Source organism: Ambystoma mexicanum, chromosome 1q (assembly GCF_040938575.1).
Source record: "Ambystoma mexicanum isolate Mex_15411 chromosome 1q, UKY_AmexF1_1, whole genome shotgun sequence".
NCBI classification, from domain to species: Eukaryota; Metazoa; Chordata; class Amphibia; order Caudata; family Ambystomatidae; genus Ambystoma; species Ambystoma mexicanum.
In genome coordinates this window covers 1,019,012,839-1,019,030,159 of record NC_090922.1, presented here as the reverse complement: position 1 = coordinate 1,019,030,159, position 17,321 = coordinate 1,019,012,839, and the positions used below count along the sequence as shown (strand labels likewise).

Here is a 17,321-nt window from a genome sequence, read left to right as displayed (position 1 = left end):
TGCACTGTTAAAATGTTACCAAAAACGTAAAAGGTAAAAATACCAAAAAGGAAAACATAGTTTCCCACTGCTGATAGTCTGAAGGACTGATCAGTTTCCCTGTAACAAAATGCCAGGGAAGTAAAGCTGAAGGCTTCATTTCCCTGCAAACGGTCAGGACAGGTTCATAAACAAAAGCTAAACATGTGGGGGTCCATAGAATAGGGAGGAAAAGTTGCTAAAAGAGAACTCTTTCCTAACAGCGGGACATGAGAGGGTGGTCCAGAGGGTGTTGAATGAATGGGAGCCAATCTCCCTTTTGGACAACCTGTAAGGCCCAGGTGTTTGATGTGGTGCGAAACCATTCTGCACTGATCAAGCAGATCCTCCCTCATACTGGAGATTGATGAGATATCGCTCTCACACAGGTTTTGCACCTGGAGCAGCAGATGGCACTGCTGAGACTTGGAAATCACCCCTGGGGACTCCCCTACCTCTAGAGAATCAGTGCAATTGCTGTATCCCACAGTCATCTGACCTCTGCTGCTGGGGGCATAGGAACCAGAGGGATGAAACTCCCTTCCTCTACCAGAGTATGCCGTAAAGCACTGAACTGCCAGGCCGAGAGACCTGGCCATAGCCTTAGAGGATTGGAACCTCTCGAATGAGTCATGGGCCTTGGCCATGAAGAGGTTATGCCTGTCGAAGGGCATATCCAGGAGCTTGAACTGCAATTCCAGGGCAATCACTGAGACCCTTATCCAGTAATGGCTTCTTATGACTGTGCTTTTGGCCATTGCCTGTGCTTCACAGTGCTCTGTGTCTAGGATAGACTGCAGCATCTGTTGGTATGCCTCCTTGCCATTCTGAATAAGAGAGACAAAACCCTTTCTTACTTCCCACTTTGGAAAGTATTCCACCGTCCCTGCCACCACAGACCAGAGTAAAGAGAACTTGACCATGGCGCAGTAGCAGTCACTTGGCTAAGTCCCTGTCGAAAGCAAGACTAAAACTGAGTTTCCCAGGCTTCCAATGCCAGGCATGTGGCACTTGTCTATAATGTCAGTCAGCTAAAACTGTGCCTTAGTCTGGACATGGCTGCAAGTTTATAGTGCAAACTACTTCCCCAATTAAGAGCTGGAAAGCCACCTGTGGCTCCCCTGGTCGGCATTGGTAAGAGCTCCAACTCCAGGGAGAATTCAAAATGGCTGGCCTCCTGCAAGTCAGAGGCCGGATCTAACAGCCAATCCCCTCCCTTGTAGAACTCTTCAGGGAAGTCTCTGGTCTCCCTACAACCAATAGAACATGTGTTCCTGTCTTCAAAGGCCGCCATGGAGATTAGGGTGTAGCTTCCTCAACACCAAATGACAACATCAGTGCTGGGGCCAGAGAGGGTGGCCCCAGTGGTTCCAATTCCAAAGGCAGAGGCAAACGGTGCAGCGATGGGCCATTGCATCTGGGACCCAGAGCCGAGCACATGGGCACACAGGTCACGGTTCCCTACAAGTTCACTGCCGGTTAGTCCAAGCGCGGTGGGACCTGTAGGTGCTAAGACCAAGTTGTCAGTGCTGGGGCCGTAGCAAAGAAGTCCACCATCTTCTGGTGAAATGCCTCTCATTCATGTGGGACAGGATTGGGTTGGCAATGGTACTTCTGTGGAATCACTTGAGTGATGACTCCTTTTCTTTGAGGAAGAAGAAAAGAAAACGGATGTTAAGAGGAACTGCTCTTGTGGTGATTCTTCTTCTTGTGGGCAGGAGACTTGCCCTCCCCCTTCTTCTCTACATCCTGTGATCTCGAACGAGTCCTCTGGTCACATTTTTCCTTGTGGAAATAGGTGAACAGTTTAGCTGCCCTTTCCCGTAGCGCCTTTCTGTGCATAGACTGACACACAGACTGGCACGAACCGTAGTCTTGGGTGTTGTTGTCCTCCCCCAGACAGTACAGGCAGATCCTGTGGGGGCAGAACACTGACATCTGTCAGTCACAGTTTGAGCAAAGCTTGAAACCCAAGGTCTTAGCAGGATTAGACGGGATTACACTAAGCAGTATTCCAGAAGCTAACAGAGGGCACAGAAAAAAAGAACTGAGGTCCTGGGGCGCAGCACCTTGATATATACTGGTCCCAACGTCATGTCAGGAGCAGGGCATGTGGAGGCATTCAGCGTAGCCGATGCAGAGCTGCAGTGTGCCCCCTTGTGGCAGAAAAGCGGAAACTGTGGGAGGAAAGAATCCATTAGAAAACTGCATTCTTGGCACTACTCAATGTGAGACACTGGAAAGGAGAACATGCCTGTAGGTGCTCAATGAAAAAGATGTCTTGAAAATGGAATAGGACTGCAGTCAGTGATCCTGTAGTTTGGAGAGAACTATTCTTCTATAAGAGGGAAGAAAGAAACAGCACTACTGTGGGAGTGGGAAATTTGAGGGAACCGTGGTAGCAAAGGGAGGAGATACAACCTTCAGATTGAGATAGATTGAGAGTTTCTGTGTAATATTGAAATATTAGCTTCATGGGGAAGCCAGCATGACTATTCCATTGTTAGTATTAAGGATAGCGTTGCTCCCATAGTCTATTAATGCCCACATTGCCAGCTTGGTCTGTCTGAACATGACAGTAGATTATCCTGACACATTGACATTGTTGTGCACGACTGTGATGATTCACTTCACTTGAATGTTTCCTGTATGAATCAGTGTAGCAGAGTTAAGGAGCGGAGCATCTGGTTGGGACTACTCCAATAAGTATAGGTCATAGAGGTTGTTAATGCTTTACTGCTCTTCATTTTTAAGTTTGTACCTTCTCCAGCATTGGATCTTTCAAAGACTCACATGCAGTTTGAATTTTAACAGTCAGGCTGAGAATCCTCAGTTACATAAAATCAAAGCGGTTTTATTTGGAAAATGAAAGAAACCGCAGTCACTTCAGTGTTCTCTCAGTGTTGTTTTGGATCATTTACTCTCCAGCCAATAGGCAGTGTCTCATCAAAGAATTTCTTAATGCTTTACTGCTCTACATGCTTAAGTTTTTGCCTTTTCTAACCAGGTTTATTTTTCTCTTGTATCGAACCATGGCAGTCAGGTGCAATTCCAACTCACAATGTGCAATCAAATATACTCAGGATAGTGACCTTTACGAGTATGTCAAAGTAAAGGCCGTTTCCCCCAAAAATGAGAACGACTTTGTAATATGGAGACCTAGTTTGTGCATAGTCAAGAGAGTATGGAGCGGCGATTGGAGAATAAGGATTGTACCGCAATCCCTCCACTTTCTCCCTAAGGCCAATATGTTAGCCACAGTTGCAAAAGATACAATCCTTGCAGTGGTGAAGTCGGTGGCCTTTGACTGAGAAGATACATGGTATGTTGATAAAGTTGTGGCTGTGGAATTAAGAGGTCTGTGCTACACTTCCATTTATTTTGCTTGTCCAAATTGTGTGACCTTTGGAAATAACTTTATTGCTGAGACATAGGGGCCTATTCATGGAATTATTTGTGCTGAAAAACAGCGATTTGTGCGCCATTCTGCCCGCAAATCCCGGTTTAACAAATGGGGATTTGCGGCCAGAATGGCGCACAAATCCCCGTTTTTTGGCGCAAATAATTCCATGAATCAGCCCCTCAGTGTCCTCCTGTGGACACATGGGAGGCCTAAAGAACAAGCTAAGGCACAGCATAAAGGGATATTACATTTCTAATATTGAATCACCGCAGGTACATCATATATCCCTTACTCCATTGTTCAGTGTCAGAATACAGTAGTGTACGCAGGGGTCGGCTGAGGATATTACCACTGCCAAAGGAGGAACTGTAGAGGGTTGTCCAACTCCTGGCCTCGAGGGCTGGAATCCTGATGGGGTTTCAGGATATCCCTCATTAATATTCATGAGGAAAAATGTGTATACATTTAGAATCATTGTATGCAAATTTACCTCATGACTATTAATGAGGTGTATCCTGAAAACCTGGCATGGATCCGGTCCTCGAGGCCTGGAGTTGGACAACCCTGACTGTCCTGGCAAGCCACCCATGATACACACTGTTCAGATAGCAGAGATGATGTATTTTATGCAAAGAAACACCTCCACCACACCAAGCATTACCTTGGATTATTTAAGCGTGTCCTCCAGGGCAAGTGAAACCAGCTATAAATCAGTGTTAAAGAGTAGGTAGAAAGCTATAAGTATTTGGAGAACGTCCTTTTTGCTGATTAATGTACCAAAGTGCTTATATTTAAATATGAGTGTCCTGGAAGGCCTGGCTCATCTTTGCAAGCCGGAGTACAGAGTATGAGTGACAACAGCACAGCACATTTGTTCAACAAGTATTTAGAGGGAAACATTAGTCTTTCTGTCACACAGCAAAACTCAGCCTCAGTAATTAAATCAAGTTTCTTGGCATTGGTTGCCCGCTCTGCAGCCCGGCCGCCCTTGTCCAATCCACGCCATGCTTACCACAATGCCCTTTTCTCCAGGAGGGCCCTCCGGACCTGGACTGCCACGCTCTCCCTTTGGGAAACAACGACACAAATAAATACGGTAGATTGCCAACAATTTCAGTCCATATACATTTAAATTTCAATTTTGCATTTCGGCTCGAAAATTGCCACATATTACCTGTTCTTTACATTTTTGAAGTGTTTAATGAAAGGGTACAACGGGCACATCAAAGCAGAAGTACCTAAAGCAGACCTTAAATATTAACTGAAATGTTTAGAAAATGAAACGTCACATTTTCTACTTTCTTTTGGACTCGGTAATGCCGCTTTATTTAAGGAGCCTTTTCTATTCAAGAGGGCTGCTGACATTCGGGGTGCTTTGTGAATGAACCCCCTTCACGCACGTCTTGCTTGAAATACCTGGCGCCTCACGTTATGGAAGGAACACGTACATTTAAAGGAACAACACATTCCACGACTGACAGGTTTGCATGCATGTGTTGATGGATTCACAGTCAACACTGCATTAGAAGTGGCACATCTGTATCTGTTTAATGACTTAATGGCTTCATTTAGTGCATCCGTGAGGAGGGCCCGTGCAGCAGCAGGCTTAGATCTCTGATAGGTTCCGCAGATACGGGGTGCCTGTCTGGGGTGGTGGGTGAACCACTGTCTACTGCAAAATGATACCATGTGTGTGTGCAACCCACAGTCCCGCTCTTCAATCAATCATTGGGAGAGACGCGGCCTTCGCCCTCAGGATATACTGTATTTCCACGAAGAAATCAAAACATGGCGATTGGAAACATCATTTCATTTTCCATTCAGCTTACCCTTTGTCCCGCCCCCGTAAGAACTGACAGTTTACAGGATATCGCATCCCAGAAAGTTCACTTGCAACCCTGGGGTGTTCGGCTGCACTCAAAGAAGGATTGGCCTCTGGCAAGGAAAATATAGGCCATGATAACCTCTTTTCAACTAAAACAAGACTACCTCAAAGCTTGAGGTTTATTTGTATGTTCAAAGAGGGAAGGATTTTCTTAGTTTAAACAAGGTAAAAGTGAGTTAGTGTTGTAACACACACAAGTAATCAAGATACATTTTGTTTACATTGCAATATAAGGAAAAAAAACATAAGAGTCAAAAGAATTGCACAGGGCTCTGAGGAAGGAGGCGGCAGTAGAATCCTGCTGACACGCTCAGTAGCCCATAGCCATGCTCGATTCAGTGGCGGTAAGGTGGTGACTGCCAGAATCCACACTCCCTAAATTGAATTGCACACGCGGTCTTCTTTTTTAGAGCAGGGTGAACAAGTAGGCGTGTGGTGGTCATGATAACAAGCGGTACATTTTGTAGCCCGGTGGGAATGCACCCCTCACCCGTTCTCCAGGCCAGGTAGAATACTAGGGACTACGCCCCGCAATTGCAGGCAGATTGCATGACTGTGGATTCTGGGAGCAGAGGGGGAGCCGAGGCAATGCACCGGAGCCCACCCTGGGTGGTCAGGCCGCCTCCTTGTTTGCACCCCTTCCAGCCCCAACATCTCAGCTCCACATTCAACAGCTGAATCGTTAAATGGGTTAATTTCTCCACCTCTGGCATGCCAGCAGGCATAGCCGAGCACTGACAAACACCATGTAGATTAAGGCCAATGCTTCACGTATACACCATACAAAAGTACTTTAAAATACATGAGGTTTAAACATAGAAGGAAATTAGGGCTGCTGTACCGAGCCATACTCGCTGGTAATGTCCCGCCACCCAAGACTACCAGAGAGGGTGGTTGGCTCCTACCATGCTGTGCCTATTATCGCCATAAGCCCCTCCAGAAAAACATCTGGTGTGCTAATACAGCATTTTAAAAGTTTTCCTTTACTACAACGCCAGGCAATGTGCTTGATGTCGCATCAATGAAAACATTTCCCATCTCAAGATGACCGCCATGAATAATGTAAATTATGGAGCCCCTTTTCACTTTCCATAGCGACCAATAAGCAAACGAGGACAGAGGCCTGAAGGCGGAAGCTGGGATTGTGTAGAGAGGTTCTGGGTATGTTCACCTAAGTACTGGCTGGTGGGCTAGAGCGGGAGGGGAGCGTAGGTGAAATTGCAGAAGTAGTGCCGCCTGCGTACACACTGAATTAGTGGTGATAGAACGTTTGCGTTTACCATTGACACCGCCCCGTGTTCATTTGCTTCTGCTTAGATCAGCACTCGCTGCAGAGGGGTCATTTCAATTAATGGACACATTCTTAATTCTGTTCTTCTTCTGCCACTGTTTGGGATTGAGAAAGCACATATTTACAAGCAGAAATGAGCATTCAGCGTGGTAGCTGTGCTCCGTGCAGATGGTAAAACTCTGTGTGTTGTATGGAAACGTTGAAAGCCATACTTATTCACCAGGGCGAATTTCTCTGTGCAGCATTTCTTTCCATCATATTTGATCTCATCTGTGAATTACATAAGATGACCAACCATGTGCAATAGCCTGAATCCCATCCTGAACTGCTGGCCAGCATCCCCTCTGCAAAAGCAAAGTATCAATGATATATAGAAATAATACTCTGAGGAATTGTCATCGATTAAGTAGCAGTTGCTGAGGAATCCCATCCAGCGCGTTTTGGTTCCTGCGGAATATTATGGCAACTTCCACATTAAATGGTGCCAGATGTGCATAGAATGGTTATTTAATAAGCAGGTAAATAGCCATAGGTGTGGCCACCCTTTAATTGATTTAACTACCCCTCTCTTACTCTCAGATATGTGATACAGGACAGTGCATGCAGTGCCACTATTAATACTTTTAGAGGACAAACTACTTCACAAGACTAGTGCTCACTTGTCAAAAAAGATGAAATCAGTTTATTAACATACAAAAAACACATTGTAAAACCTTTGTATAAAACACAATACATACAAATAATAATACTACAGACCGTATATCTATACACTGTGGGTGAGTTTATGACTAGCTAGAGCAAATCAATATGTCACACATAGTCATCAAGACAAATAAAGAAAACATTCGTATTTAACAGCGATAAAACAAAAAATAGCAAAAATCCAGTTGTTATTGTCTCTATTTTTAGGTTTCAGCACTTCTTTTTCTGCCACCTAAAATACATCACATAATGTTTTCTAGAGAACCCTTATTAGGGTTTTCCACATAGATACATGAAGCATCAATCATGTTTCATGGAAAGTCGACATATGTTTCGTCCCACACAATTCATACTGCACTATTCCTAGTACTGTTGCTTAGAGATGTTAGAGGCCTTCTTCAGGATGAACAACATTCTTCTATTCGGGGAAAAAAAACAAAAAAAACCCAACCCAAATGGTCTAAATAATACTTTCCACAGTGTTAAACAGATGCTTAGGGGCTTGAGCTTTCAAAGGGCCGACTCTTTGATAGATGTCTGGTCTACACAAGGGCCTTTTGGCTACCTTTGATGGTGTGTAATTAACACACAGAAGAGGATCTATTCTTAATGTTCTTCCTATTCCTTACAGGAAGTCCAATTCTTATTTTAGAAACGTCAACCAAGCAGTGTGCTGAATTACAAAGGGGGCTCCAATCTTTTTGAGATGAAAAAAGGAGCTCTTAGTTTGCCAGTGTTCGCTTGTGATGCTTTCCGGGAGACACTCACAAGCGAACACAAACAAACTAAGAGCTCCTTCGCTCGTCTCAAAAAGATTGGAGCCCTGTTGTCATTCAGCACATTGCTCGGTTGACTTTTCTAAAATAAGAATTGGATTTCCTGTAAGGAATAGGAAGAACATTAAGAAGGGATCCTCTTCTGTGTGTTAATTACACAGCATCAAAGGTAGCCAAAAGGCCCTTGTGTAGACCAGACATCTATTAAAGAGTCGGCCCTTTGAAAGCTCAAGTCCCTAAGCATCTGTTTTTACAGCGTGGAAAGGATTTTTTAGACCATTTGTTTTTTTTTCCTGATTAGAAGCAAGTTGTTCGTCCTGAAGAAGGCCTCTAACATCTCTAAGCAGCAGTACTAGGAATAGTGCAGTATGTATTGTGTGAGCCGAACGATATGTCGACTTTCCATGAAGCACGATTGATGCTTCATGTAGCTATGTGGAAAACCCTACTGAGGTTCTCTAGAAAACATTCTGTGACACATTTTAGGTGCTAGAATAATAAGTGCTGCAACCTAAAAATAGAGACAGTAACAACCCGGGTATTTGTTATTTTTTGTGTTAACACTGTGAAATACAAATGTTTTCTTTATTTGTCTTGATGACTATGTGTGACATATTGATTTGCTCTAGCTAGTCATACACTCACCCACAGTGTATAGATATATGGTCTGTAGTATTATTATTTTTATGTATTGTGTTTTATTGAAAGGTTTTACAATGTGTTTTTGTATGTTAATAAAATGATTTAGGGCCTTATTCACAGAGCGTTCTCCAATGGGGGTTTGCCATTATAAAACGCTTCTGGGAATTAGGCCCTTAATCTTTTTTGACAAGTGAGCACAAGTCTTGTGAAGTGCTTTGTCCGCTAAAAGTATTAATATCGGCACCACATGCACTGTCCTGTATCACATATCTGGGAGTAAGAGAGCGGTAGTTAATTTTGTTATTCGTGTTTTGCCAGATTTCCCTCCCTTGTTACAGGATTGACCCCGAGAACAAAAAATAGGGATTACCCTTATTTTTCTCTTTACCCACCCTTTAATTGAAGCCATATTTCCACCTAGGTCCACCTAGGCTACCACCTAGAAATATTATGGCAACTTCAACATTAACTGGTGCCAGATGTGCATGGAATGGTTATTTACTAAGCAAGTAAATAGCCATAGGCGTGGCCACCCTTTATTCGAAGCCATATTTCCACCTAGGCTACCACCTAGAAATATTATGGCAACTTCCACATTAACTGGTGCCAGATGTGCATGGAATGGTTATTTAATAAGCAAGTAAATAGCCATAGGCTTGGCCACCCTTTATTCGAAGCCATATTTCCACCTAGGCTACCACCTAGAAATATGTTGGCAACTTCCACATTAACTGGTGCCAGATGTGCATGGAATGGTTATTTAATAAGCAAGTAAATAGCCATAGGCTTGGCCACCCTTTATTCGAAGCCATATTTCCACCTAGGCTACCACCTAGAAATATTATGGCAACTTCCACATTGACTGGTGCCAGATGTGCATGGAATGGTTATTTAATAAGCAAGTAAATAGCCATAGGCTTGGCCACCCTTTATTCGAAGCCATATTTCCACCTAGGCTACCACCTAGAAATATGTTGGCAACTTCCACATTAACTGGTGCCAGATGTGCATGGAATGGTTATTTAATAAGCAGGTAAATAGCCATAGGCGTGGCCACCCTTTATTCAAAGCTATATTTCCACCTAGGTTACCAACTCTTTGAATTAGTCTATTGACCTCAGAGTTTATAGCTATTCTTCGGGGTGTAAAGGGCACCCCGAACACAGATTTTCTCTTTCAGAATTGGACTGAAATGGCTGCAAACATCTGTCTTGAGGATCAGATTTCTTCTGTCCTGTGACCTACACTTGCGCACCACTACAAGGTCCACACGGTTTGCTCTAAACCAATGCACGTGCATGAAAAAGGCCGAATATGATACACACTGGATATTCTAAAAATGGAAACATTCTTTTTTGTGCACGGTTTTTTCTCCGCAGTGTATGCCTCTGTCCAGGGTTTCACCAAAGTCTTTAAAAGGCAGTGTTGAGAAACTGATGCCATGCTTCACATTCGACTAGAGCCGACAGGCAAGCCTTGCACAGCAGAAGAGATAGCCTCAGGCTGGTCTGTAGGGCTGTGCTAGAAAGGTCACCCCAACAGGCTAGAATGGTTCAGTCAGGTGGGGGAAATGTCGGGGTGTTTGATGATCTAGTGCACTACCAGTGCTACTGACCTAAGTCTCGTTCGAATGCATTAAACGCAGCAAGTTGTAACACATCTTGTCCGCACAGGTCTTTGCCCATACGTTTGTTGCAAAATGTCCTCAACTGTGATTTGCAGAAGGGAACCACTTTTTTGGCGCTCCGGCTATTTGGCGTCCCATTCCAACCAGGATCAAGGTTGTTCTTTTAAGCCAGTTCGAGAAAATGCAAATGCTTGAATTCATGAAGAAATATGATCATTGATGGTGGAGCAATTTTCCAGACCTTTGTGGTCCTAAATGGAGCCCATACTTTATACGAATAGGGCATGAGGAGCAGGTGTTCATTGGGTCGAAAAAGGCCAATGGATGGGAAATCTTACTGGGTACCACCATGTGACACCAAGAGGATTATTTCTTCCTTGGTTAGGTGGAATTAGGGTACATGTGCCACGGAGAGATGTGGAGAGTGTAATAATCAGGTGCATGCTCCAGATCTACCTCAATGCTCTGAAAAGGGCAGTTTACCACCTGAGGCCAAACTAAAGGACCAGGCCTCCCCTGACGAAGCGCACACTGGATGCGTGAGGCGTAGCACGATGCTCTGCACCCCATCAAAGAGCAAGCAATGTATCGCCCGGCAAAGCTCGGGTGTGGGGGTATACACTTTACTTGCTGTTTATTGAGTAGTTTGACTCTTGTTGATGTAATTAGCATGCCCCTTGCTGTGATATGCCACTGGAAAACGGCTTGAATGCATTATAACAAAATGGGCTTTTATGGGCACCTTCTGTAATACCAATATGAGCCCCTCAAGGGCAACTGGCACCATTGCCACGTGTTCAGAGCATATGTTTGTATTGTATTGTGTTCATTACAACAACACAATGGGCCTCATTACACGGTAGGCGGTAAACCATGGTGCTATTAGCACCATGGTTGCCGCCGGTACCATACCGGTACCACCATGGAGGAAAGGGGAATTACCACTCCATTCCAAGGCTGGTGGGGCGCTAATTCCCCCTTTCTCCATGGCCCTTGCACATTCCCATTTTTGCCCCATAGGGCATAATGGGAATGGGGAAGGAGCTAATTACGGTACCGCAAATTGCGGTACCGTAATTAGCACCAAGGTCCCTTTGCGGGTCCCAAATTTAACGGCTGGTCTACACCAGCCGATAAGGTCGGGTCCAGCAAAGGGACCTCGTAGTAAGGCGGTAAGGGTTAACGGTCACTGGTACCCTTACCGGTGACCGTTAACCCCTGCCTCCTTCCGTGTAATGAGGCCCAATGCCTATTCAAACAAGAACATGTAGCCCTCCCCATCCCTCGTTAGAGCACCTGTCTGTCTGCATGCATTCCACACTCACGGATCTCCGTGCACTTCCACGTGCAGGCTCACCAGGTGATGTAATCCATGCCTTCAGGGCAGCGCCGCGAATGGTACTGGATCGTTTTCACAAACAATTTTATTCGCTTAATTAAATCTGACATTTCACAAAGGGAAAGTTTCCCGTTTTCAGAGGTTGACCTTGCCAACATATTCATAGACAAAACAATCTAAAAATTGAGTCTGCCAAGAGATGCAATGACTTTTATGTCTCTGTACTTGAAAATATGAACTAATTAACTTTTTTTAGCAGCGTGCAAATCCAAAACGTGCCATGTCTGAGGCCTGTCTACCCACATTTCTTTCCGTCAGCAAACCCCAGAACCCGCTGAGTGCACAATCTTCCCCTCCAGCCTTCAAATAGAGTGGGGCATACACTATCTTGGCAATGCCCAGATAGTCTTGTGTGCACTTTGGAGCAATGATGTTGCACTTGAAAGTCTAAGCTAGCCTCGCTACCGTGCTTGTAACATACCTTGACAGTGAGATTAACCTTCTGACTCTCTGCTCTGCGTGGTTCACAATGCTGGGATGACCATCTTTTGCTTGGGTGGGGGCAGAGCTTATAGCCACCAACATTAGGCCACCTATGTAGACACACATAGAGCAAAACTACTTTTCTCTAGTGTCTGTCTCCATCCTAAAGGCACTCCAAGCAGTGGCGTGGCTAGGATGACAAGGCGGGCCTGCACCGTATACACGTAGGCCGCGTACGGGTCTGCGCAACTGAAAACATATGTGTATTTCCCTGGGCGTTTCCTTTAGAATCCGAATGTGGACCAATAGGAATCTTTGAACTATTATGCAGCATTGTAGACATTAAACTAGATAGCTCAGAGACACGATTCAACCAAATGCCCCTTTCCATTAGTTGAAAACACATGATGGGAGCTATAAACTGTGTGATTAGGGCATCTGGGTATAGTATTGTTTGAAAAGAGCATGCAGCTTGTTTTGTGTAATGTGACAAAAAAGTGGAAGTGCTACACAAAAAGCAAACTGTGTTGGGATGTCCAACAAGCTGCCTAATTGGAAAAAAACGAAACCGTTTCTACAAGTAGGGGTGTTGTCTTGAAAAGATTAGATTGTTAACGGGAGTGTGGGGGACAGGGAGGGAGCGGAGTCCATATAGAAAAAGCGCGTAGACAATCACTCTTACATTCATCCTTACTAAGAGGGATTGTCACAGGCAAAGGAGGAACAATTACTGCTCCAAAAGAGTACCAGTAGATGTCTACCACTTTATATAACACCTTTAATATTACCCAATTAAGTGCTATTCAGTATATTTACTGAGTAAAATGAGAGATGGGTCCTGACAGAATTTAAGAGTCAAAATGCATATACGGTGTTCTCTCGGGAGGATTGCTCAGGGGCAAGGTGCTCGCCTTGGAAACAAGACAACGCAGAGCAACACAGGTTCGATACCCGGGTCCACTTATAAACCTCTGGGTATTAAGTGCGTAATAAATAACCTACCAAAAAATATTAAATATCATATCATATGAACATTTCAAAGCCTAGTAATGCGGGGCGAAATACTCGTCCCTTTTATCACTGGTCTTCCCTACTTTATGCAGACTCTTTCCACAGATGGCGAGTCAAATATTCCTGTGTGGGAAAAAGCAGGACATTTTCGCCGTTGTTCCGGGCTTTGTTTGGGTTTGTTTGGGGCAGCAGGATTTTTCTTCAGAGATTGCCACTGTTTTTCTGTGCACCTGTGAGATCCATGTGTGAAAGAGCTCACACCAGGGATGTGTGGCTCCTACGCGCACTTGTAAAGTGCAGAATGAATAGCTAATATCCCGCAGTCAGAGAAACAACTGCCCAGAAAGGTGTGTTCAATACTGTGCCCAGGTTCCGTCACCAACAGCAGAAGGTACAAAAACAGATGAGATTGTACGTTATCTAATGACCGGTGACGGCTTGCGGACAGAGAGCGGTCTGGGGATAAGGGAGCTCTCTGGATCTATTTCCCACCCGCAGACTGGGGTTCCCTGTCAGATGGTACCTGATCCTTTAAAGTGTGTCAGATCGTGGGCACTAGGACTACTCGTTTAGCTTATGAACAGCAGGAGCTGCTGCCCACATGGCCACGCCCTCTCTTGCATGTTATGTGGCTGACTGGACCACGGGCAATGTAGGGCTGACCTTCTCCCTCAGACCACAGCGTAGCTGATTCCAAGGGTTGGTCATGCCACAGGCACCCCGCCATTCCTTGGCTTGTCAAAATACACACAGGCCGTGGCGTAACCAAAAATGGGGAGCCCCCCTGCAAGCCCTGCTGTCTGATGGGGCTCTGCCCACCGCCACTGGGCCCCCGCTGAGCATGGGCAGTATGGTGCCCCCCGTTATGCCAGTGCACACAGGCATTCTTAAGAAACATCTAATCATGGAGAACATTGCTAGGAGGCTGTAAAGTGGAACGGGCATGTATTTTTGAAAATAAAATGTGGTCTTCCTTCAGGTCACCAACATTGAAGAGTGTGAGGCAAGAAATGTTCTGCATGGGGCACTTGTTTTAGAAAAGCAGAAAATTCGACCAATGTTCTGTAAAAAAACAGCTATCAATGTTTCTTATGTCTGAGAAGAAATATTCTGCAAAGATATATATATATGGATACGTCTGTTCACTTTAGGAAGTGGAACATTTACTAAAATGTCTTTGTAAGCCTCAGCCGGATTGTAGTTTATCTATAAAAGATACATCAGAATACTTATTTATTTATTTATAGTGTAATCTGGATGCACTATATAGCTCAATACAAGATGCATGCCCTACTGTGAGGTGCCATCTTCCACTGCCAGTTATATAGATCTTTTTGCCATATTTCCACATCTTTTTGAAAAATGAACTGCTGAACTGTCTGCCAGGGAAACAGATGAACAGGCGTAGAATGAGACAGATAGCTGGTCATTTTCTGTGTTGTGGGTATGTGATGGCAAGCTGTGGAGCTGGGGAGCTGTGGAGCGTGGACATGAAAGTCGCTGATGGAGCTGAGCCGCAGCCTGCTCCTGCAGGGAAGAGGCCCACAGCAGCTAGCCTTTTGAGCAGAACGATTTACAAGCGTATCCGTACCTTCTGGGCCCTTTGAGGTACATCCAGCTGTGAAGTGGGAAGTGCACTGTCTTGCTGTTCTAGTGAGTCACCCAGGATTGGGCTGCCAGGCCCAAGGCCATACCAGTGATCTGCAGAACGGATGCAGAGGGGCCAGCTGGTGTCAGGCCTGTTGTTTAGACTGAGAAGATGCCACACAAGAACACAGAAGGTAAACACACTTTCCACCGCCATTTCTACCTCATAACAGAGACTATTCATAGTTGTCTAAATACTGTTTTACAGCTGCTGGACCACATTCTAATTCACAAGCACCAAGTTTGGTGTGAACAAGCTGCCTAGAGAAGATCATGAGGAGGGATCAGTTTCTCACTGAACAACCATTAGGGGGATGAGGTGAAAGACTGGTGGGATCTGGTCTTTTTTTTTTTGCAAGAACTGGTGCTGCTCTAGGAAGCCGCCCACAGTATGGGAACCGTTCTCAGCCTTGCACCATGGTGAGGCACCAGGGTATTTATGCTAAAGGAGGCAAGAGTTGCACTGTCACACAGATAGAGAATAGGGATGGCATGGCGCACTTCGGACTTCATGATGAGGTGGGGGGCACAGAAGGCGCGGATGCCACTACGATCCTAAAGTCCTCCCTTACTGAACATACCCTCCTAATTGACTATCAGCCACCACCATGGACACCGGATCAGTCGCGGTGCCCCAACCCCCACCGGCAGATTGCCAAAGACCTTGCAAAACTGGGGAACAACCGCGAGGCAGAGCCGACTGCATCCTAGCCTGTATAAAATGATGGATAATGGCAGGTTTAGAATCTATGAAGATTCAGATGACTTGAAAACGATCATATGTTAACTCCGCCAGGAAGTGACTGAGATTGCAAAAAAGAGTTATTCATTGCAAATGTTCTATTTTTTCTGTGGGAAATTTCTTGGTTTAATGGTGTTCATCCAGGCATGATCGTGCATACTTCTCGTGTTTAATGTTTCTCACAGAGAGGGGCCCTAGAATGCAGAAGGAAGAATTATTGGAACAGGTAAAGAAATGCAATCGTCAACACAGAGGCTTTCGAGGCCTTTGTTGTGAAGAGAGGATAGCTCTGGGGCAACGTGTGGGTCTTGGAAGCAAGACCATTATGAGCAACACAGGTTCGAATCCCTGATCTGTGCTTGAAACTGATCTCAGGATTAAGCGTGTTATAAAAAACCTGCACTTGCACAGTCAAATGTGCAAGGCCCAGTAGGAGCGTTCTCCCCTACCTCCCCATTGCCTTCTTGCGTCTTAAGACACGTGTATAGGTGCATAAGACTAATAAAATATTTTAAAAAAATGTTTAGGGCTTCATATAGTTCCCTCTTGCTGGGAAGATAAGTAAGATAAGGATAGAGAAAATGCCCTAAATTGAAAAAATACTTTGCGATGCTGGATCTGACAGAAGAGCAACATAAGAGAAGGCTGTGGGGTGACATCAGTTAGGGGCATGGTGTCATTGAGGACTTCTATAAAGGGAAGGTTGGATGGTTTGTAATAACGAGGGTTATTGTTAGAGGTTTCCTTTATGATTTGAGGTCTGTGCTGCAGTTTTGTTCTTGTTCTCTCCATGAAGCAGCTGGAAAATGAGAACCATGGATGTTAAAAATAAGCTCATAAGAGGCATAGTCCTGAAATACTTTACAAACTTCTGTTATTAATGGAAAAACAGAGAGTCTACTTTGGTGATGTCTGTCAGATGCACTAATAAAAGTATTTTGGAAAAATATCAAGCAACCAGTTAAGATTAAATGAGGGGCAAGATGTCTAGTGCCGACTACCTTTCTGACTATTCCATGGCCTTCTAATAATCCATTGCCAGACTCCTTGACCTGCATAATGAGATTATCCACAAGGAGAAGTTAGAGGTACAACGCTAGTGGAAATGATTACCCTCATACTTAAGTCAGGGAGAAACCAGGAGCTAAAGAACTATGCTGCCATATCTGTGCAGTGTTTAGCAAGTTACCTATATTGCTCCCATACCATGCAATGTTTCCTAAACGAACAGTGCTCTCCTGATACAGATCAGACAGGGCAGGAAAGTTTGGTAGCAATTGCCTTAGACATAGCATTCAACCATGTCCATTTGGGTATTATGATGGTGGGATTATAATGGCAGACATGTTAGGAAGGGTGCCCACTTTCCCTGTTACTTTTCTCAAGATACTAGACTCAATGCAAGTATTATAGAGGGGAACACTGGGGTACCGATTGCACAAATCATATCCTTGTTCGCCTAAAAGTTTTCCATTAACTAAATCCAGAGATATGCGAGGATGGCAAGTTACAGATAGCACCAACATTGACATGAGCTGCCTGCCCTCAATTGACTGCACGATCCATACTATGGTACCAAACTGCTTCCCTGTGCGCCACCCCTACATGCCGGCTATAATCCCCTGGCACACCTTTTCAATTTGGCATGCCAGTATGCCAGCGTTGTGGAATGTGTAGAGGCATATTTGTCTCTTTGTAAATGGGACTGAACACAATGTTAATTTAATACCTCTAACTATCCACCAAAAATCTCTA

General features: G+C 44.7%; 1 protein-coding gene across 1 annotated transcript in view; it reads right to left on the bottom strand.

Moving 5' to 3' along the window:
* The window catches only part of COL24A1 (collagen type XXIV alpha 1 chain), a 910,546-nt gene that overhangs the window by 254,457 nt on the left and 638,768 nt on the right, over positions 1–17,321 (bottom strand). Inside the window, exon 26 of the mRNA XM_069641689.1 lies at positions 4,434–4,487. Within this exon, the coding sequence (XP_069497790.1) occupies positions 4,434–4,487 (54 nt within the window). The remainder of the gene's footprint in view (positions 1–4,433; positions 4,488–17,321) is intronic.